General features: G+C 58.0%; 2 protein-coding genes across 21 annotated transcripts; both read right to left on the bottom strand.

Annotated features, from left to right (window-relative positions):
- Window positions 1-507: 507 nt before the first annotated feature.
- Window positions 508-9,742, bottom strand: CELF6 (CUGBP Elav-like family member 6; the record flags this gene model as incomplete). 20 transcript variants are annotated; one of them, XM_079540929.1, is made up of 12 exons in its annotated part: window positions 508-635; window positions 1,223-1,366; window positions 1,455-1,535; window positions 2,185-2,247; window positions 2,348-2,497; window positions 2,579-2,723; window positions 2,856-2,999; window positions 3,396-3,475; window positions 3,555-3,683; window positions 4,650-4,698; window positions 7,475-7,557; window positions 9,475-9,742. In XM_079540929.1, 12 exons carry the CDS (start codon window positions 9,740-9,742, stop codon window positions 508-510), a joined length of 1,464 nt encoding a protein of 487 aa, XP_079397055.1. The 20 variants fall into 20 exon arrangements, with proteins under 20 accessions (XP_079397055.1, XP_079397071.1, XP_079397073.1 ...); XM_079540945.1 differs by having other exon boundaries at window positions 1,283-1,366; window positions 4,620-4,698; window positions 9,475-9,646; XM_079540947.1 differs by having other exon boundaries at window positions 1,283-1,366; window positions 2,579-2,720; window positions 4,620-4,698; window positions 9,475-9,646.
- A 2,464-nt stretch (window positions 9,743-12,206) lies between these two features.
- Window positions 12,207-20,304, bottom strand: HEXA (hexosaminidase subunit alpha; the record flags this gene model as incomplete). The annotated part of the gene is made up of 14 exons (XM_079540950.1): window positions 19,938-20,304; window positions 17,236-17,334; window positions 16,804-16,869; window positions 16,614-16,660; window positions 16,301-16,411; window positions 15,429-15,530; window positions 15,193-15,325; window positions 14,790-14,970; window positions 14,375-14,461; window positions 14,052-14,124; window positions 13,547-13,724; window positions 13,118-13,208; window positions 12,630-12,734; window positions 12,207-12,270 (listed from the first exon to the last, which is right to left on the bottom strand). The coding sequence occupies exons 1-14, from the start codon at window positions 20,179-20,181 to the stop codon at window positions 12,207-12,209; spliced, it is 1,581 nt and encodes a 526-aa protein (XP_079397076.1). The 5' UTR covers window positions 20,182-20,304.
- Between the last annotated feature and the right edge of the window lie 182 nt (window positions 20,305-20,486).

The raw sequence follows: 20,486 nt of genomic DNA, 5'->3' as shown, positions 1-20,486 counted from the left end.
ACATCCCGGCTGCCCGGGCCTCAGTCCTCTCCCGGCAGCAAATCTCAGCCCCAACGCCGCGTCGCTCTCCTCCTTCCTGCCTTCCTCGCTCTCTCGTTCCCGTTAAGAAACAAACAAGACCGGTTGGAAAAAATAATCAAAAAAGAAATAGAAAAGCTACGACCAGAATGGCTCTCTTCTTCGCTTTTTTTTTTTTTTTTTTTTTTTTTTTTCTTCTCTCCATCAACTCTTCCTCTTCTCCTTCCTCCTCCTCCGGGATATGTTGCAAAGAAAGAGAGTTACGGGTTTGGATACTGCACTTGGGGAAGGGGGAAGTCGGCAGACACCGCGGGACGCCCGACCTGCAAGACAGCAAACGTGCCGTGAGCGATCCAGGCAACTGCTGACCCACGAGATCCCACATCAGCGTGGTTTTAACCAAAACAGCCGCTCTTTATCCCAAGATAAACAGGCCTGCGACGCTGCCAGGTGCCTTCGTACCTCTCTGCGGGGCCAGGGTGCCAGGGGTCAGTAGGGTCTGTTGGCATCTTTCGGCCGCTTTAGCTGGACTTTTAGCCTCTTCATGCCGATCTGGAAGCCGTTCATGGCCTGAATGGCTGCCTGAGCGCTGGTCGGATTGTCAAAACTGACAAAACCTGGGGGTGAGGAACAGGGTGACACAGGGTTTGTCGCTGTCAATGCCACACCGAGCTGCTTGACTTCAACAGGGTCATGCCATAACTTCACCACGGGCCCCACGTTCCCCACAGGTGCTCACTCAGCCCAGGAACGGCCTCTGGAATGTGGGGCTGCATGGCACTGGGTGATGGCACCTTCAGGAACACGAGGTTTGTGGGGACACTGAGGTGATGGGGTTCGTGGGGACTCTGGGGGAGAGGATCTAGAGGGACACTGGGGCGATGGGATTGGTGGGGACACTGCAGTGATAAGGCCCACATGCGGTCCGCAGGGAAACTGAGGTGACTGGACTCCCACAGACACAAGGTCTGTGGGGATGTCAAGGTGAGCAGGTCTGTGGGGACAGTGAGGTGACAGTGGGGACACCAAAGGACATGGGTTTGCTGGGACACTGGAGGATGAGATCTGTGGCCACCGTTGCATCAACAGCACGAGGAGTGTGGCAGCAGGAGGGTACATCCTTCTGTCCCCACACGGTGTGGTCCTTCAGCCCCACGGTGACAGCCACCACGCCGCTCTGGGCTTTGCTCACACAACGACTTACCAAAGCACTTGCTCTGGTTGGTGGCACGATCCACAAAAACTTTGGCAGAGATGACATTGCCAAAAGGCAAGAACATCTGTGTGAGCTCCGCATCCCCGAACTCCTGGGGCAGGTGATAAATAAACAGGTTACAGCCCTCGGGACCTGGGTGACACACAAAGGACAGGGCCACACATCAGCTGCCAGGCGGGGGGCCACCGGCAGCGCGCGGAGCGCGGGATGCCCCCCTTACCTTCTCGCTGCTGCTGCGGGATGATGGGCGCTTGCTGGGGGAAGGCTTGGCTGATGGGTGCGTAGGCAGTGGGATATGCTGCTGGAACAGAGAATGTGGCACTGAAACCCCGACGCAGGATGGGGACTGGCCCCCACAGGGACGTCTCCTGCTGCTACGCATCCCCAGAATGCTGGGTTTGGTGGCACAGAGGTTCAAGCACCCATGGGCACCGCTCTGGTAGCTGCTTTCCAAAGCCTCGTCTCTCCCAACCACCTTCTATCAGGAAGCAGAGGGTTGGCACAGTGGGATGGTGCAATTGGGGTTTAAAACTCTTTTTGAGGTGTTTGCTCCCATGGTGATGGACATGGGAATGGCTCTCCCAAGGGAGATGCTGTCAGCACCAGGAATGTGCCATTACTGAGGAAGAAAGCAGCACATTCACTTGATTTTTATCAATGACCAGGGGTCAAGAACTTGGTTTTCCGGTGAAAATTTTGGAAACCAGTGCTCCTAATTAACTTTCCTCCAGCCTGTCTCCAAAATCTGCCGCAGCACCAGCGTGAGGGCAATAGGAACGCAGTGGATGGGATTAGGGGACTATGCTCTGAATGTGAATCGCCCCCATCACTGCCCTGCAGCTCCCACACCTCACACTTGCATCAAACACAGTAACGTGAGCCCAGTTCACTCCCAACCCGCAAAGAGCAGAGAGGGGAGAGAAGAAGAAGTGCAAAGCCCAGTGTGAGACCTGCATAGTGCTGCATGCCCGCGTAGGCTTGCTGGAGGGGATCTGCCACTGTGGGGCTTTGAGCTAGGAAGAAAAAAGGGAGAAGGAAGAGAGTAAGCAAAGGGAAAGCAAGGACGGCTCCCGGCACTTGCTGGGAACGTGCCTGAGCCCCGCGGGGCGCTACCTGGGTAGGGGTGGATGCCGTTGGTGTAGATGGTCTCGGAGGCGGGCTGCCCGTTGGTCTGCGGCGGCAGCGGGCTGAAGCCATTCACGCCAATAGGTGTGGCGATGCTGGGCACGGGCGCCGTGCTGATGCCAGGCGGGGTGCTGGTACCTGCGAGAGGACGGAGGGCGGCTCAGCGCCGCTGCGGCCCCGCGGCCACCGAGGGGGCGGCCGGAGGGAGGGTGGTCCTACCTGAAGAGGGGGTGAGGGGGGCGGCCACCAGCCCGCTGACGTTGAAGGCGGCCATCTGCTGCATCTGGGCGGCGGCGATGGCGGCCATGGGGTTCAGGCAGGTCCCCTGCGCCGCTGCCATCAGGGCCGCCTGCTGCTGCATGATCTAACAGGGGACAGTTGAGGAGAGAGGGAAAAGTGAGTGAGGCACAGAGGAAAAAAGGAGCGAGGAGGGTAGATCAGCACGTTCTGGCGAATTCCCCCCAAAAATCAGGTTCTGTCCCACGAGGCCCCGTACCGCCTGTGTGTAGGCCCCGTAGGCGCCGAACTGGATGGTCATGGGGTTGAAGATGCCCAGCTGCCCCGCCATCTGGTGCATCCGCCGCAGGGTCCTCTCCTTGTCTGTGTCCGCAAATTTCACCACCAGGCTGGATGAGGCGCCCTGCGGCACAGCAAGGCAGGGCTGAGCGGGGCCACGACCACATCCCCACCACGTCACCCACGGCAACCCCAGCACAGGGACACCCTGCAGCCGCAGCACCCTGGGGATGCCGCCTGGGCTGGCCGCAGCACGCAGCAATCAATGCGGGGTTTAATTACAGCCCTATTCCCTCCCGGCAGCTGCTCCCTGACCGCTGTTTCCTTTCCCCCTCATCTGCGGTGTTGACCTTCGTTGTTAATTAAACCACACCTTTCTCCCACAGCCCCGCATGCCCACCCCTGGCATGCGGCAGGGATGAACCCTAGGCGATCCCGGCAACACACCGGGATTGTGATCCAATTAGACTGATCAAATTAGCCGGTGATTGGATTAGGGGACAGCGCGGCCAGCACTTACCGGCATGGTCTGGCTGCCGTGCAGGCTGCTGATGGCGGCTTGTGCCTCGGCATGGCTGCTGTACTTCACAAAGGCACAACCTGCAGGCAGAGGGACAGGGACAGTGACAAGAGGTGTTCGGGCAACGCCTCGCTGCCAGGCTCTGCTCCGTGCTCCCACCTTTGCTGGCCCCATCGGGCCCACGCAGGATGGTGCATTCCTCAATCTGTCCGAAGGGCTCGAAGAGGCGCCGGACATCATCCTCGCTCTGCTGCTTCCCCAGCATGCCCACAAAGAGCTTCCTGTCTTCTGGAGGCAAAGCAGAGCTGTTGGCGGGGGGAGCTGCGCGGCGCCCATCCCCTTCCCATCCCCAGTGTGCAGATGGCTCACAGAGGGAACAGCAGCACCGCAAAACCCAGTGGTGAGGATGCACAGCATCCTACAATGTGTGTGCGTGGGGAAACCTCTCCTGCTGGGGGTGAGGCAGAGCTGGGGCTGTTCCTGGAGACCACGATGCCGTCCTGTACCACGGATATGCGGCCAGGAAACAAAAGGAGCCCCAAAACGCCAGCAGTGGTGTCTGTGTGACAGACCATCGGAACAGCCCGCGGTCCGTGGCCATGCCCGAGGGACATCGATAAGCAGAAAACGAGGGAAGGGAGAGTAAATAATGAGGAGTTTGTGATTACTGCCAGCATCTGCCTCGCGCGGTCACGCGCTCCCACCGTGCGCTAATGGCATCTGACAAAGAAAATAAGGTGCCCTGTCGGAGCGTTGCCGGGGAAATGCAGAAATAACGGCGGGAGGCGACAACAGCGCGGCCGTCAGCACACAGGGAATCAGTGCCGGGATTGGGGCTACACACTGCTGGTTACACATCAGCCAGCATCTGCCGAGGGGCCCTGCAGCTCCTGGGCAAGGGGCCGGAGCACCTATCGACCTGCAACCCGTCCCCAGCTAGACACCGCGTGGGTAATTTGCTGCAGGTCCTTCCAAGGCTCACCCAGACCGTGCTCAGGACCAGGTGCTGAGCGCACGCACGGCCGCACTGCACACAGGGATGGGCACAGCCAGCCATCAGCCAGCACCCGTGGTCACAGTGCAATTGCGGCGCTGCTGCGGTCCCCCAGGGCCATTTCCAGCCTCCAGGTTCCATCGGTGTGATGAGAGGATGCCAGGTCTCAGCCCTCTCCCCGAGCTACAGGCTGTGGCTCAGCCCACCCCTGGGTGCCGCCACCCCATCGCCCCCAGGTGCCTTGGGGTGGCTGTTCCTACCTCCTCGTCCCTCGCTGTCCGCCGGCTTCACCTGGATGGGGCGGTTCATCTGCAACACACAACCGGCAGCGGGCGGTCAGCACAGCGTCACATCCTGACGGACGCTGTACACGGGGCAGGGTGGGCTCTGGGGATGGTTTGCCCCCGGCCCCGCAGAGCTGGGTGTGCTTTGGGATGGTCAGATGTCCAGACCCACCTGACACAGACACGTGGTGGCTCCCGTCACCCTGCAGCGGGGCTGTACGGGTGTGGGTGTGACACACGCCTGGCACGACGTTGTGCCCACACCTGTGGGTGTGACACGTGTGCCCTGGGACAGGGGGTCAGCACTTCCCCATGGCTGTGCCTCCCCACGCAGCCCGGGGCCACCCTTCCCCACTTCTCCCCCTCCTTTTTCCCCTTTTTCTTCTGAAAAAGTGCGACAATTACGGCCGTTTCCATGGCAACAAGCGTGCTTCCCCCGCGCTGATGTGCTTGATAGGGTCGTCACGGCAACAGCCGTCACGCGTGATGGGGCACACGCCTGCAGGGCTGGCACGCGTGCAAGGAGCGTGCAAGCGGTGTGCGGGCGCTGCACCCCAAAATGCCACCGTGGGGCACCCCCAGAGCCGGGTGGGGGCAGCGCCAGCCCCGGGTGGCGATAAGGAGGTGGAGGAGGAAGGCTCAGGAAGAAGAGGAGGGCGGTTTCCACGGCAACCGCCTCGTCTCCAGGGAAACACGGGGAGGAGATGTCAGTGCGAGGCAAGGATGCTCCGGGGAGGGACCGGGCTGGGGGGGACCTCAGCCCTGTGGTGGCATCGAGGGACACAGGGATACTTGGGTCCCCACCGCAGCTGGCAGGGGCGAATTCCATTTTTGGGGGGATAAAGGCGCTGTCCCTCAGCCGACCCAGCAGCCACATTCACCATCACAACGGCCATTGCTGGAAGGCCATGGGCATCAGCCCACCTCCCCCGCGCAGCAACCGCCCCGCTCAGGCAGCTCCAAAATGAGGTCTGGGCAGCGCTGCTTGCACACACACCCCCGTGCACAGCCCTCCCAGCACAGCACCCCCTGTGCACGCTCACACCCACACGCTGCCGTGTGTCCACGTGCCACGCACACGTGTGCACACGTTTGCACACCCCTGGGGCACAGCTGCACCCACACCGTTGGTGTGAACCGGGTGTGAACGTGCGCGGCACACGCTTTCACACTCACATGTACAGTTACACGGCTGCACACCCGGCACCACCAACAGATGCTTGCATGCTCAGCCATCCCAGAGGCAGAACCGTGCCCGGAGCGGCGCACAGCGTGCGTGCAGCACCTCTGCGTGTGCACCCCTCGCACTCCTCTTGCACACCCCTTGCACACACACACACGCACGCACGCAGGCTGGGCTGCGGCCCCCCCGCAGGACGGGACCCCCCCCGGCTCCACCCGCCGCCCACCCCCGCCCCCCGCGGTGCAGCCGCGCTCCGCACCCACCCGCACAGCCCCGCACCCGCAGGGATGCACCCGGCCGGGCGGGGCCGTGCCGGCAGACAAAGGCGGGGGCCCTACCTCGATGCAGAGCAGCTTGGAGCCCGCGGGCACCCACAGCACGGGCGGCCGCGGCCCCGGGGCTGGCACCTGCGGCAGCTGCATGGCTCGGCCCGGCTCGGCTCGCTTCGGGCCGGCCCGGCCCGGCTCCACCCAAAGCGGCCCGGCTCGGCTCGGCTCGGCTCGGCCCGGCTCGGCTCGGCTCGCGCAGCGGCGCGCGCGGGAGGCGGGGCGAGAGAGGGGCAGCCGCAGCCCCACCGAGCCGAGCCGAGCCGGGCCGGGCCGGGCCGATGGGCGGGGCTACGTGAGGCCACGCCCCCCCCCCGCCAGGCCACGCCCCCCCCCGCGCCAGGGGCGGGATCCGGCCCGGGGGGTGGCGAGCTGGGGGGTGTGCAAACAGCAGCACGGGTGTGCAAGCACAAGATGGGGGTGCAAGCACCAGCACGGCCGTGCAAGCACAAACCTGCAGACGCGTACCCACTCGGTGTCACACCCATGAACAACAGTGCGAGCACAGCGTCACGGCACCAGCACCACACAGCGGTTGTGCACCGTGTGCACGCGTGTGCGAGGACACGCGGTGCACGCACTGCAAAGAGGCGGATGATGGGCACGCGTGGCACTGTGCAGGGCCGCCCTGGGGCTGTTCACTCTGGAGCCTACTGATGGCGGCCAGGCCGCGGGGGGGGGCACGTCCCTCCCAGCCGTAACAAAAGGCCTCTCCGCATGCCCAAGGTTGGTATTTATATTTACGGAGCCCGTGCTTTCCCCAGCCAAGCGGCGGCCCTATTGATTTTGATTTAGAAGAATAATTAAATATTTATTTTCACTTTGTTAAAGCTCGGGAGGTCAGAGCCCGCAGAAAGCACAGCGGCACGCAGGCGGGAGAAAAATCAATGCTTGGTTTGCGGCCGCTGGAGCAGCTCCTGTCCGTCACACTGGGCCTGCGCTGCACCCCTGGCATTGGTCACCCACCAACCCTGGGCGCTGGGGAGGGGGATTGCTTAAATGTGATGAGCCCGTGTTTAATGAAGCCACGTTTGAGCACACGCTTGGGACTGACGAAGGTGGTGTCAGACTCGGTCTTGTGGCCATGCTAGTGTTGTCCCCAGGTGCTTGACTGAGCTCCCCAGACTCCTCACAGCAGTGACAAAATCACAGCTGAATCCTTGAGGCAAAGTGATGCCTGTGCACATTGCCTTGGGCCCAGTGCAGCATCCCATGCCATCATGGGTGGCCAGTGGTAGGGCGATCTTGTGCCCCCAGCCCAAACCTCGCCCTGATTCCCTGCCGTCACTTACCCCTGGCAGCGTCTTCTGCTCGTGCAGAGCGCTCTGAGCCTTCAGGGCCGAGTCACGGGCGCAGTAGGTGAGAAAGGCACAGCCTGCAGAGATGGGGAGGCAGCATTAGTGGCCGGGAGACACCCGCAGCAACCCAAATCCCACCAGCCAGAGGCTACTGCAGCACTGGGGTGCACCGGCACCTGACCACCCTAGCACCTGGCACCGCACCGCATCACCCATCCTGGGGCCACATGTGCACAATAGAAACTGCTAGACCTCAGCTCAGCCCCAAAACGGAGTGGTAGATATGAATGCAAGAAAGGCAGGATGCAAGGAGGAGAAAAGCCAGAGCGTGCAGCCCCGAGCACAGCACCAGGGAGCCCTGCGGGAAGCCGCAGCCAGCGTTCTCCAGGAAGCGCATTTCCAAGCGTCGACGCCGCGCACCCCAGAGCTTCCTCCTTGCTGCGGATGGCGACGGCACTCCGGCTCCTCCAGCATCACGTCGCGGCACTTCAGGAGCAGGAACGTGCCTGGGGTGAGGTTTTCCCAGGCCAGCTCACACTGCCAAGCACTCAGACCCCACAGCTCGCGTTGGGGGACGGTCGGTCCCTGCCCTGGCCCCGTGCTGCCACGTCGCTCCCCATCCGAGGGCTCCTCGGATTTACCGAGGTCACATCCAAAAGCTTCGGAAAGTGATATTAAAACAGCAGCAAAACAGTTTCCCTTCAACAAAGTAAATATTTAATGAATAAAATTGACATTGATGCATTTTTAATATTGGCACAATTAAATCCGCCAGCTGATTAAGTATTAATAACTCTTAATAAGTACAATCAGCGTGCCTCGGAGGAGAGGGAGCGCAGCAGCGAAGCGGGGGGCGACGAGGATGGGGTCCTTCACCCCCCTTGGGGCAAATCTGCGCTGGTGGGAGCAAGGACAGAGCCCTCGGCTAAATCTGAGGTGGAGAGGGGAGGTTGATGCTGCGGCTCGCTTCAGCCCGAGCGCCGGGTCCTTCCCAGCAGCCTGCGTTTCCAGTGTTTACCATCTGTAATCAAGCTGGCTTCCTCCGCTCCGCTCGCCTTGCCTTTGATTTTCCTCCCTGCGGGCAATGATGGGGACAGTGCCCAGGAGAAGTTCGGAGGGCAGTGACGATGGCAGCAATTGTGCCCGGAGGCTCACCCTGAGCACGGATGGCATTTGAATTAGAGCAGCATCCGCAGTCACGTCGTGTTCCCGGGCCATGGTGGCCAAAGCTGATGCTGGATGAAGAGCAGAGGGGCAGCACGATGCAAAGCCCCCGGCTTGGGGCACAAACACGGCTTCAGAGGCATTTTAGAGGCCACGGTGCCAAGAACAAGGGAGTCTGGTGGTCACCCCACCTCATCGGCACATTGACATCCACCGGTGATGAGTTCCAGCTTCCAAAATATTCCCAACGAGGCAGGCGCTGCCCACGGCCTGGGGACACGCTGACAGCTTGCAGAGGAGCACAGGGCCCTGTCCAGGTGGCAGCCGGAGCTCCATGGTCCCACGCTGGTGCTGCAGATCCAGGCGGTGCTCCCAGCTGCGGGGGGCTCTGGCCCAGGGTGCTCCTATAGCAGCTCCCAGCCCCCAGTGAGCGTCCCCATCCCGGGGATTCGTTCCTCTGCTTCAGATGGGCGCCTCCAGCTCATGGTGCCCCACCTCAGGGGTAAATAACCCAACACAAGGGTACGCCTCCACCTCACGGCTCCTTCACTTCAGCGGTGCCTTCCCCACAGAGGTGCCTCTGTCTCATACCTAGGGTGGTACGCAGGGGCAGCTCCACCTCAGGGGTAACGTCACCTCACGGTGCCTTCACTTCAGGGCATCTCCACCTCGTAGTGCCCACCTCAGGGCCGTACCCACCTGATATCGCCCACCCCAGGTCTGAACCCACCTGGCAGCGCCCACCTCAGGGGCATCTTCCCCTCACACTGCCCACCCCGGGGACGCCCCCTCCTCACGGTGCCCAGCCCGGCCCCGGCTCCCCGCCGTACCTTTGTGCATGCCGGTGAAGCGGTCCTTCAGCACGGTGAGCTCGTAGATGCGGCCGAACTCCTCGAAGAGCGGCTTGAGGTCGCTCTCCTCCAGGTTGCGCGGGATCTGCCCCACGAAGAGCTTGATGGCGTCGTGGTCCTTCATGGCGATGGCGCCGGGCGGGTGGCTCAGCCCGTTCACTCGGCCGCTGTTCGCGGTGCTGAACGCCGCCCCCGCCGGGCCCGCCCCCGCCTCCGCCGCCGCCACGCCGCTGCCCGCCGCGGCCATGGCCGCTCCGCCGCCGCCGCCGCCGCGCCCCGCCCCGCCGGCCCGGCCCGGCCCGCCCGCCCCGCTCGGCGCCGCTCGGAACCGTTCGGAACCGCTCGGCGCCGCTCGGCTCGGCCCGGCCGCGCTCGGCCCCGCTCGGCTCCGCCGCCGCCGGCCCGCTGACGTCAGCCGGCCGGCCCCGGCCGGGCGCGAGGCATTAGCATAATGAGGCGGCGGCGGCCAATCCCGCGGGGGGGGCCCGGCCCCGCCCCCGCCCCCCCGCCCCCCGGAGGCGGTCCGCGGCCGCCGGCAGCTCGGCGTTAACAGCCGCGGCGCGGAGCGGCCGGCCGTGCTGCGAGCGTCCCCGTGCGCCGCCGAAGCCGTTCGTGCCCCCCCCGGGCCGGCGTCGCTAATCGCGATTTTGGTCTCGTTTTGGACGCGTTTCGGCACAAACAGCCGTGCCGGTATTTTTTTCCCACCCTCCTCCGGTGCCGGCCCCGCTCTCAGCTTCGCCCCGCGGCTGCCCCGTGTTTGTGCCGGGCGGTTTTGGGGGGCCGGGCAGAGGCAGCTGCCGCTCTCCGGCACCGCTCGTGTTTATTTTTAAACCCGTTGGCCCCGAGTGATTCACACGCTGCACGTTCCCGTGTTCTCCCCGGCAAGTTTTACATGACAAATCCCGGGTAAAAATAGATGTTCTCGAAGGAAGCCGCAAGGACGCGGCGGGGAAACGGGGGGACCGGCGGCACCCCGACAGATGGGCGCCCCGGCCCCAAAGGGACCCCGGCCCAAAGGGACCCCGCCTGCTGCCCTGCGGGCTCACGGCCTCGGGGCAAAGCTGCCGCAGATCGCCTGCAAAGCCTCGTAGGGGAGAAGGAGCCGTCTTACAGCCTCCTCTCGGAGCTCTCTGGGACTTGACAGCACGTCAAGCTATTATTATTTATGACTCTTGTGTTAGGAGTTACTCAAGTTAAGAGAAACGAACGTGCCAGGAGTGACAGGCGATCCTGGCTTGCCTTCAATGTCCCACCTGAACCATTGGGCCCGGGCAGAATTTGTGATTAAAAAAAAACAGAAAACAAAAACAAACAAACAAACAAAAACAGAAAAAAGGGATGTGAGCTTCCCAGAGAGACTCTGAGGAAGCAGAAGAGCATCTTCACTCAGGAAACAGCACATGGGCTCTCAGGAGCCAGCAAAAATACCCATCTTTCCCCTGACCTGGCCAGCAGCTAAACATCATGTGCTCCAGCATGCTTTCTTTTCCCCTAGAACTCAGGGGCTCGCATCACATCAGGCAAGAACTACCCAGGCATTCTTTCACAGGAGAGTGAGAAACACAAGGCTTGATGATTTAGGAATGATTTTAATTCCAAATTAATAACAACAAGAAGTTTCCAGCCATAAGAGAGAGCAAACAGCAGATCTCACTCATTTCAGACCAGGATGAATACACAAGAGTCCTGGCTTTAAGGATTTCTCCCAGAGAGATCCTCATGCTCACACTGGTTGGGATTTCCAGCAGGGCAACCCTACCCATCAAAGTACCAGAACCATGACTGTCCCTGCTCCTCAACATGCCAACAGCAGCCTCTTCTCCAAGGAAACGCGTCCAAACCAAACCACTTGGCTGCAGGAGAACCAGAAACGAGCTTCTCCAAGCTCACTACAGAGCAGCAGCAGGACAGATAATTTGGCCAAGTCCTCAGCAGAGGCCACAGCTGACTGAAGAACTGAGCTGGGACTCCATGACATCCATGCACCCAGCTCAGCAGGGCTGCGAGGTCTGTGAGAGGCTTCGAGTAGGAGCAGACAGGGTTTGGGGCAGCAGAGACGGTGGCTTGGAGACAGGCCTCCTGCTTAGACACAGCTGAGGTACAGAGAGATGAGACAGAAAGGACAGGAAGCAACAAGTGATGCAGCAGTGTTGGTGTGCAGGAGACCACAGAAGCAAAACCAAGGTGGCAGCGACATCCTGGTGCTTGCAGGCCAGTTACACATAGGATTCTCCCCTGCACACACTGCTGTACAACTGGACACCACATTCTCTTAGTAGAGATGAAATCTGGGATACTGGCAGAGACTAAGCACAGCTTATCCAGCTGAGCAGGCATCCAGTAAGCTCCAGAGACAGCAGGGTGAGGCATAGCCAGATGCTCCTCCACCAACATCTCTGGAACCAGCCTGCCCCAGAGCGGGACCTATCCATCTCCTGCTAACAAAAAGCCCTGGTGTGGTGTTCCCAAGCCCCAGCTGAGTATGAAAAGGCATCTTTTTCTCTTTGAGGTCATTTATTTATAGATTTAAAGAAACCAAAATAGAAAAAGAGGCAAAGAGTGCACGCTAAGAAAAAAAATGTCCATTGCAACAATGCAAACGCAGAAGCAGGGGTAGGAAAGGGGTCCCTTTACCATGCCAGCAGCTTTTGAGAGAGCAAGAGATCATTCCTCTGGTGTGCACAGAGACTGAGGGCAGTGGGATTCTCCTTTCAAAACCCGCCGAATTCATGATCACAGTATCCTACGAAGAGAGGCTCTGCCTGGACACCCCGCCTGGAAGTGGAGCAGAGGGACAACATTACACAGGGGACACTGAACAGTGCCTGGTGCTGTTCAGCAGGGGGGTGGCAGGAGCTGACGGATGCCATTTCCTCAGCACAAAACTCTTGCCTCTGTGGAGCTACCAGCCCATGCCAACAGCACGGGCCCTCTTCCAGCACAGCACACAGCAAGCTTTGCCCTCACGCAGGCACAAGAAATGCCGTGGACCTCCAAGGGTCTTTTCACACAGTCGAAAGCTTACCTCATTTTCAGTCCCCCTCGCTGTTCTACCCATGCAGAGCTGATCCCCTGAGGCTGTCCCTTGCACTGACACCACAAGTTGGCAAGGCCCAGCAAGGAGGGACGGTTACCTGAGAAGCTCGCAGCGGAAGTCAGCCAACCGCACATAAGCATCTTGCAGGTTCCTCACTGTTGCATTACTCCAAAGCCTCTCAGCCACAGCCCCGGCTCTCGGCCTTGAAGGAACATGGGACAAAGGCAGGTAGGTCAGAGAAAGCTTCTCCTGCAGCGCTGAGCTCCCAAACATCTCCCTGACCAAAGTCCTTTGACACATAAAAGCACATGGCTTCTGTACATCAAAAGATACATGCCTAGTCAGGTGCAGAGCAGATGACAGGACAGACCAGCATTAAACGCAAGCTGGTAGCAGTGACAGGTGGCACAGGAGTGCGTTTCATTCTTACAGACAGCCACAGAATCTCATTTAAGCCTCAGAGAAGTTGTTACTACACAAATATGCTACCAGAGGACAGAGCACCTTGAGACCAAACCAGCAGCAGTGGGTGCACATCATGCTGTGCTGAAGGAGTCGAGCTAACCCTCTCTAAACATCTCTTACCAGAGCCTGGGGGTCAAGTTGGTGACGTCCACGTATTCACCCCACATGCACGCCTCCCCGCCAATCACCAGATCCTTCTGCTTAGTGCTGCCTGCCAGGGGACAGAGCATTCAGGTGACCAGGTGTTGTAAGACAACTGCATCTTCCTGCCCTGCCCAGGGTGGGGACGGTGACAACCGAGGGCTGGCTGAGCTGTAGAGGCTGTCATTTGTCCTTCTGGAAGCCCCTGCCTCAAACTCTAGGCAGGGAGAGAGCTGAGGTGTTTCCTGCCTGCAGCGAGGGAACAGCATAAAGCCCAGGAGCCAGGGGCACACTGATTCGAGCACCTTCACACCATCAGCAAGAACGAATGACCAAAAACATCAGCCCTTGCACCACCTCTGAATGAGCAGTCAGCAGCCAAGAGGGGATGTGACATAAGGAACGCACCACTGAACTTTAAGGGCTCCACCTGGTAGGCTGCCATCCAGTCTTGCCCGTAGGAGATGCGGTTGAGGTACCAGGGGGCAGAGAGCAGAGCCCTGTAGCCAGCCTTGGTGACATTTGCCATCTCCTCCGCATACGGCAGATTGTTCTTCCACACGTGGATGATCGTGTCTGGCCTCACCTGGCCCCACAAACACACATAAAGCCTGCGTACAGCATCAGTGCAGCAACAGAACACCACCTCCCCTCACAAGAAGGGTTCCCCCAAGCCATCCCAGCTCCAAACACCACTCTGGTGAGCAGGGTTCTGCACCAGGAAGAAGCCACGACCAGTTATAACAGTGAAAGCTAGAACTACACCTGCACCCCTGTCCTGACTCATCTATTCCCTCCAAGGAAACTGGATTTTGAGCCAGGTCAAGACTCACTTGAGTGAGTTTGGCATGGGTGCTGACACCGTTCACCCAAGTGTTAGGGAACTGTGTTAGGGCACGTGAGCAGCTCTCACCTTCACTCCATTGTCAAACACCTCCTGCCACACCATATAGCCCTTGCCAAGGGAAGAGACGATGTCCAGGAGTCTGGAATGGAAACAGTACTGAGTTTAGGGTCCTCCCATCCCTCTTTTCTGGTTCACTGATACAGCTAACATCCCCCTCACAGAACTTTTTTCTCCCTCAACTCCAGGCCTTTTTGCAGTCAGTCTTCTGAAAAAAAAAACACAACTAGGTTCTCTCTTTAGGGACAAAAAGGTAGGACCAAAGGGACAGTAGAAGACATTTGTGTCTGTCACATATTGCAGATGCTGGCTCAGGATGCAGCCACCCTTACCTCTGGATGTAGTATGATTCTAATTTTGTGTAGTCTTCACCAAAGCCCATCTTCTTCATGAAGACAAGAATTTCTGGATTGGACTTCCTGTGTACCAGAGAGAAGAGAATAGAAACCTCAAGCACCAACTCACAGAGCCTCTTTCAGAGCCCAGGGGAGCAGAACACCCAAGATTTATAGGTGATCATGGCCAAGAAGCAACTGGCTGGGATGTGGGGATCCTGTGCTAGATTTCCTTCCCTCTTGCTCTCTCCTGCACATGAATAACCCTCTACTTTCCCCCTGCCTCTTCCTGACACTTAGGTGGCTGCTCCTTAAGGTACCCATCCACAAGCACGTGCTAAGTGCCCAGGCAGCAGAGCACTGTTTCGGACCCCAGTCTCCAGCCTGACCCATCTCCGCAGGAATCACTCACCAGCACGTGAAGTCCACCTCATCGCCACCGAGGTGAATGAAGTAGTCTGGGAACACTGCGCTGATCTCCTGAAACAAACTGGTCACAAACTGGTAGGTGGTGTTGAAGATGGGGTTGATGGGCCCATAGGTCCCAGAAGGATCCTTGCCCAAATAGCAGGGAGTCAGGAGGCCTGGAGCACCTGGGTCATAACAAAATCAGCAGAGTGAGAAGGGACCTAAGTGTGGCCATATCTCTTATGTCCTACATCCCAGCTGATGGCTTGCTCTTCCCCAGAGACAGCTTACGGGATGCCAAGCTCATGCCACGCTTTTGTGATCCAGATCACAGAGATCCTTCCTCCACCAGGTACAATTGCAGCCCTCCTCACACCCAAGCCCTCTGGTGAGGGTCTGTTCCTCACCTGGACCCCAGGAAAGCGTGTGCCCAGGTGTGTCAAACTCTGCAATGACTCTGATGCCACGGAGACGAGCATACTCGATTACTGTCTGCACATCACTGGCTGTGTACACATGGGTCATGGCATTGAAGGCTCCCTGGAGGAACATGAGGAATTACAGCATCTCGCTCACAAGCTCGAGGAGCATCCAGCATTCCCTGAGCTGTCTGGGGAGCTGCACAACCATCAGCATGGGTTACCTGCTTGCTAAGCTCCGGGAAAGTAAAGCTCTCATACGGGAAAGATGGATCGTCCACAATGTGCCAGTGGAACACATTTAACTTGTTGTAAGCCATGACGTCCTGGGAAGAAGCAAAAACATGGGTAAGCACACCCTGCTCCTTTTGAAAGGTCTGTCAGCTTGAGGAATCGAATGACTTCAGGTCCTGGACAACATAATATCCCCAAATGCTCCCAAGGACCTAAGAGTGATGCAGACATCTGTCAAACACATTGGCAACACAAAGAGCTGAGAAGGGCCATTAGTGGTTCCAATCACAATAAAATCCCTATTCTCTTTATATTAGAGCCAAGGGTTGAGATTTGGAAGTTTAATTCTGGCTGGTACAGATGCGGGACCTCTGCCCACTTTCATCTAACGCAACTAAGCAAAAGGCAGTGCTCTCCCCTGCCTCACAAAGTAAGCTGGGCCACAGGAATCTGAGATACCTCAGGGTTTCCTCCTCCCATGTAGGAAGGGAGCTGTGAGTGACACCAGGAGCAGATACAGATACTGCACTAGGGAGGACCAACGGCACAGAAGCATTTTTCTGTGATTCACATCTGTGTACAAAGAATTGAGGTCACACAGCTATCTCACCCCAGCCTGTTGCTTCATCTAGACACAAGTAAGCATGCATTCTCCAAACGCCTAGGTTTGGCAAGCTCTTCCTTGACGAGATGTGATTACAATGACCTATGCTCAGATCTTTAGAAATGAGCAACACACACAAAAAAGTAAGAAAACAGGAAGGCAACTCAGGGATGCTCATTTATCACAGCAGGACACCTGATTAAAGTGCTCCATCCCCCTGTGGGGCAGCACACATGCCTCCCACTACGGGTTTCCTACCAGAGTTTCCAAGATGGCTTTCAGAGGCAGGTAGTGGCGAGAGGTGTCCAGCAACAGGCCTCGGTGAGGGAAGCGGGGAAAGTCCACAATTTCTGTCTCATTGATATAGTACTGCACGAAGAGAGAAGACAGGGAAGAAGTGAGCAGGTCTGCAGGTAACACAGACATCAGCAGGAGGCAATCAGAGTCATCTTCATCCCCAGGGCTAGCAGGACTCATTGGCTTCAAGCACAGCTTGTCCTCAGGAGCCAAGGCAGACTTGCATTGCCACGGGAACCACGTTGGCCAGCCCACATGTGAGCCACCCACTCACCATGCCGTTCTCGTCTCTCCCAACAAGCTGGCTGAATGTCTCCAGGCCTGGGGGAGAACCACACACAGTCACTTTTGCAGCTGAACAGAGCTCAATTAAATAAGTCTATGGGGAAAGAGAGGCACAAAGAGATGTCCTGATGTGCAGGCAGGGTGGGAGTGACCAGCAGAAAGCTCTAAGCACACCTCACCTCTAAGAGCTCCCCAGACAGCGTTGGCATAGAGCAGCATGGAGTCTCTTGAGATATTCAGTTTATCTGAAACACAGCATCAGATCAGATGGCACAGACATTATGTTCATATTCTGCTAAGGGGCTCAAAACCTTAGCTGCAGGGGTGCAGCTGGATCAGGCAGTGATTTTGGTGGGGAACTGCATCCTTGGGTCCAAGGGAACTGATCTGGGGGTAGGGCTGTAGGTTTTTTTAAAACCTTTCCCACTGCTTTATCAGCACCCTCAGCTAAGTTGCTCCCTCCCTGTCCCAGTTTCTCAACCATACAACAAGGATCCTGCCTCTCCAGAATTAGGATTAAGTGCTGTAGGGTGCTATTTCCAACCAAGGAGCATAGAAATACCCATACTCCTGTTCCAGTCACTTCTTCCCACACCCATCCTGATTCTTACAGCTCTCCTTGGAGTCCAGGTTGGGAAAGTCATTGCAGCCTGGTGTGGCAACCGAGACGAGGAGTTCAGTGCAGGATGTCCTCCAGGGCTGCTTGTTCTCTGCAAGGCACACAGACCACAGGCATTAATTCCCCTGCTGCAAGCCTCCCAGCCCAGCCAGCAATGGGGACATCAGGCTGGTACTGCAACAGCTCCCAAGGCTTCCTGGACACCAGCTGCAATTACTAAAGTCTTCTCCAGGGAGGATGAAGCAGGAGCTCTGGCTGACCTTCCCTATCTGAAAAAGCATTTTTGAGTCCTGAATATTCATTGGCACACAGGGGAAATGTTGCCCTGACTCCAAAGGGAGGTGTTAAACCCACCCTGAGATAAGTGGGTCTGCCCATAGCTGTCCAGGAGCAACGTGGGTCACAGCAGCACCAGTTCACATCTATAGCTCTGTGGCATGGCCAGGGACAGGCTGAAAAACAGAATGCTTGGTTTTGAGTGAGCCTCATCATAAGATGGTTACCGAGCAGGCTTCAGAGAGACTGTGGCACCACCAGTATTAGGGGGAAACACAGAGAACACAGAACCTCAAACGGGGTTCAAGGAAAGAATGGTGAAACCTCTGTGTGCAGAGGAGAAATGGCTCCAAGATATTCCTCCATTCTGAGGTTTCCTCAGTTACAGACGAGCTGGTAGCCAAGGCAACCCTGCAGCCGTGCGAGCTGGCACACGGTGCACAGCAAGACCTGCTCTCTACGCCTGGCAAGGCAGAGGCTCACCAGGAACGGCCACTCAGACGCCTGGAGACATGAGGAACACCTATCTTCCCCTTCCTGGGATGAGCACCTCCCAGCACGTCCCTCTCACCTCTACCCAGATGAAGATTTTGGTTTCACTGCTGCTTTAGGGCAGAGAGTTGATCACATAGCCCCACTTCTGCTTTCATGCCTGAAGCCCAGCAGAACTAGGGCATCATCTACAAATCTCCAAAGTATTTTCAAACCCTAACAACTGTCCCTTCAAGTGCGATATGGTAACAGACGTTCCTAGCATCATTCCACCTGGGGCAGTAATTGCTTTCCCTGCCCAAGGAGAGGTAGAAAAATGCATTGAGAAGTACACTCTAAGGTCACAACCCACAGAAGCGGTGCCTCCTGCTCTCCATGGCTCTCAGGAGGGGGTGCTACAAAGCCGATCAGCTTGCACAGGTCCACAGAGGTAAGAGAGGACGGCACCGAAGCATTTGGAGGCTTTCAAGAGGACCTTAAACTTGTTCTCCTGAAAGTCCAGCTGACAGACCAGCGCTGCCCTGGCACACTCTGCAAATGGCTCAGGAGAAGATGCTGATGTCTCCTTAGCTCTCTGCAGCTCAATCGGCGCGCTTGTCTGTTCAATTGGACAGAATAGTGGCTCTCTGAAACAGGAAGAAAACTGTTTCTGTCATATACTATTTCTATTAATAGAAACTATTTCTTTCCAGTCAGGGTTTCCACTGCCTGTTATTACTAATCACTTGTGGAAAAAGGAAGGCAAAGAGGAAAAAGGCCCTAAAATTAAGCATGCAGCATGAACTTCACATATAGGAGAGCACACGGAAAACTGAGTATACACAGAGAGCCTGATGTGGCGATCACAAGAGATTGCTCCAAGTCATGGGGTGGTCAAATTTCCCTGACAGAAACAGGAAAACGTGAGTAATTACAGCAGCAAATTTAAGAAACGATGTGTTCTTTGTAACTTGCTACTTAAAATAATAAATTTTTAGAAATCAAATAAGCCAAGTGTTTCTTCTGAGTGTTTCAAACTCACTTTTGCCACAAGGCACTGGAAACAAAGCAAAGCAACTTCCATTGCTGTCATCCCTTTTCTGCTCCAATCCATGTGAAGCACTGGGGAGCAGATCTACAGCTCTTTCTGAAGAATGGAGCACAGGGCACACAGAGAGCTGCTAGAAAAGATGAGCTCAGACTTCGGAGAGGATATGGGGCAGTTGCAACACAGGCAGCAGCTTTGTCACGAGAAAAGGAAGCAAACCGCAATGCTGCTGAACTGAAGTGAGATCTGGAGATAAAGCTGAGATAAAAAGACCAACCTGACTGAAAACCTCCCTGAAAGAAATGCATGCAGGCTGGTGCTCACTGTGCCTCGCAGGGCTGGTTTGGTTCCACTTTTACTATTTGAAAAACACGAGCACAGCAAAGCACTCCTCTGCATGTAGCAAAGCAGCACCAGCCTCTGCTGGGAGACTCAGTTCAAGCAGCTGTGCCACAAGACCACAGCCTACACTTCTGTCAGCCCCAGCTGAACTAAAGAAAAGAAGGGGAAAAAAGCAACACAGGGGATTCCACCTGAGCCGGCAACGTGCCCTGAGAGTCCTGGACAGGCCGTGGTGACACCATGAGCAGATCGGGACACCAACCAACGAGTGGAAGTGGAATGAGCTGCAATGGCAGAGGTTTCCGCCGCAGCGCTGGGTCAGCTCGTGCCCTTCGGGAGCAGAGCTCCACGCGGAGTTCACAGCAGACCCGGCCAGCCGGGGAAGCCGAGCTCCGGTCGCACCCCACGCTCTCGGACAGAGACCTTTGCTTTATTGCGGTGCGGAGTTTAAAGGTTCCACTGTAAGAAGGCAGCACGGCTTCTACGGAAGCAGCGAGAGAGGAGTTCGGCTTTGGGGACCGAGCCCTCCCCAGGCGCACACCCCCGCCGCCCCTCACCTGCGGGCCGCGCCGCGGCGAAGATCAGTGCCCGGTACCGCTGGAAGGCCTCGTCCAGCACGGCGCAGCCCGGCCCCACGGCGGAGCCGGCGGCGTGCGCGAAGCGGAAGCGGGCAGGGGGCAGCGGGCAGCGGGCGGGGGCCGGCGGGGAGCGCCGCAGCTGGGGCTGCGGCCATAGCGCGGCCGCCGGACCCACCGTGGCCAGGAGCAGCAGCGCCCGCGCCGCTATGGCAACGGGTGCCATGTCCGTGCCGAGGGGAGGGCCGAGCCGCTGCGCCCGCCCCGCGGTGCGGCCTCAAGAGCGCGCCCGGCACAGGGGGATGGGGCTGAGGGCTGTAACGGGAAGCCGGTCGGCCTCCGGACCCGCCTGCCCCGGCGTCGTTCGAGGGACCGGCCCTCGGGTGGGAGGGATGGGGTTCGGCGTTGAGGGCAGCAGGGAGGTTTGGGGGAAGCTCAGCCCATATCCAGCAGCGCAGCCTTCCGCAACCACGTGGGGCACCGCGGGCTGCCTGTACGGCCGGGGGAAGCTGAACCAAAACCCAAGGATGG

Source organism: Tetrao urogallus (assembly GCF_951394365.1).
Source record: "Tetrao urogallus genome assembly, chromosome: 11".
In the NCBI taxonomy this organism is placed as follows: Eukaryota; Metazoa; Chordata; class Aves; order Galliformes; family Phasianidae; genus Tetrao; species Tetrao urogallus.
This window is presented reverse-complemented; position numbering and strand designations above follow the sequence as displayed.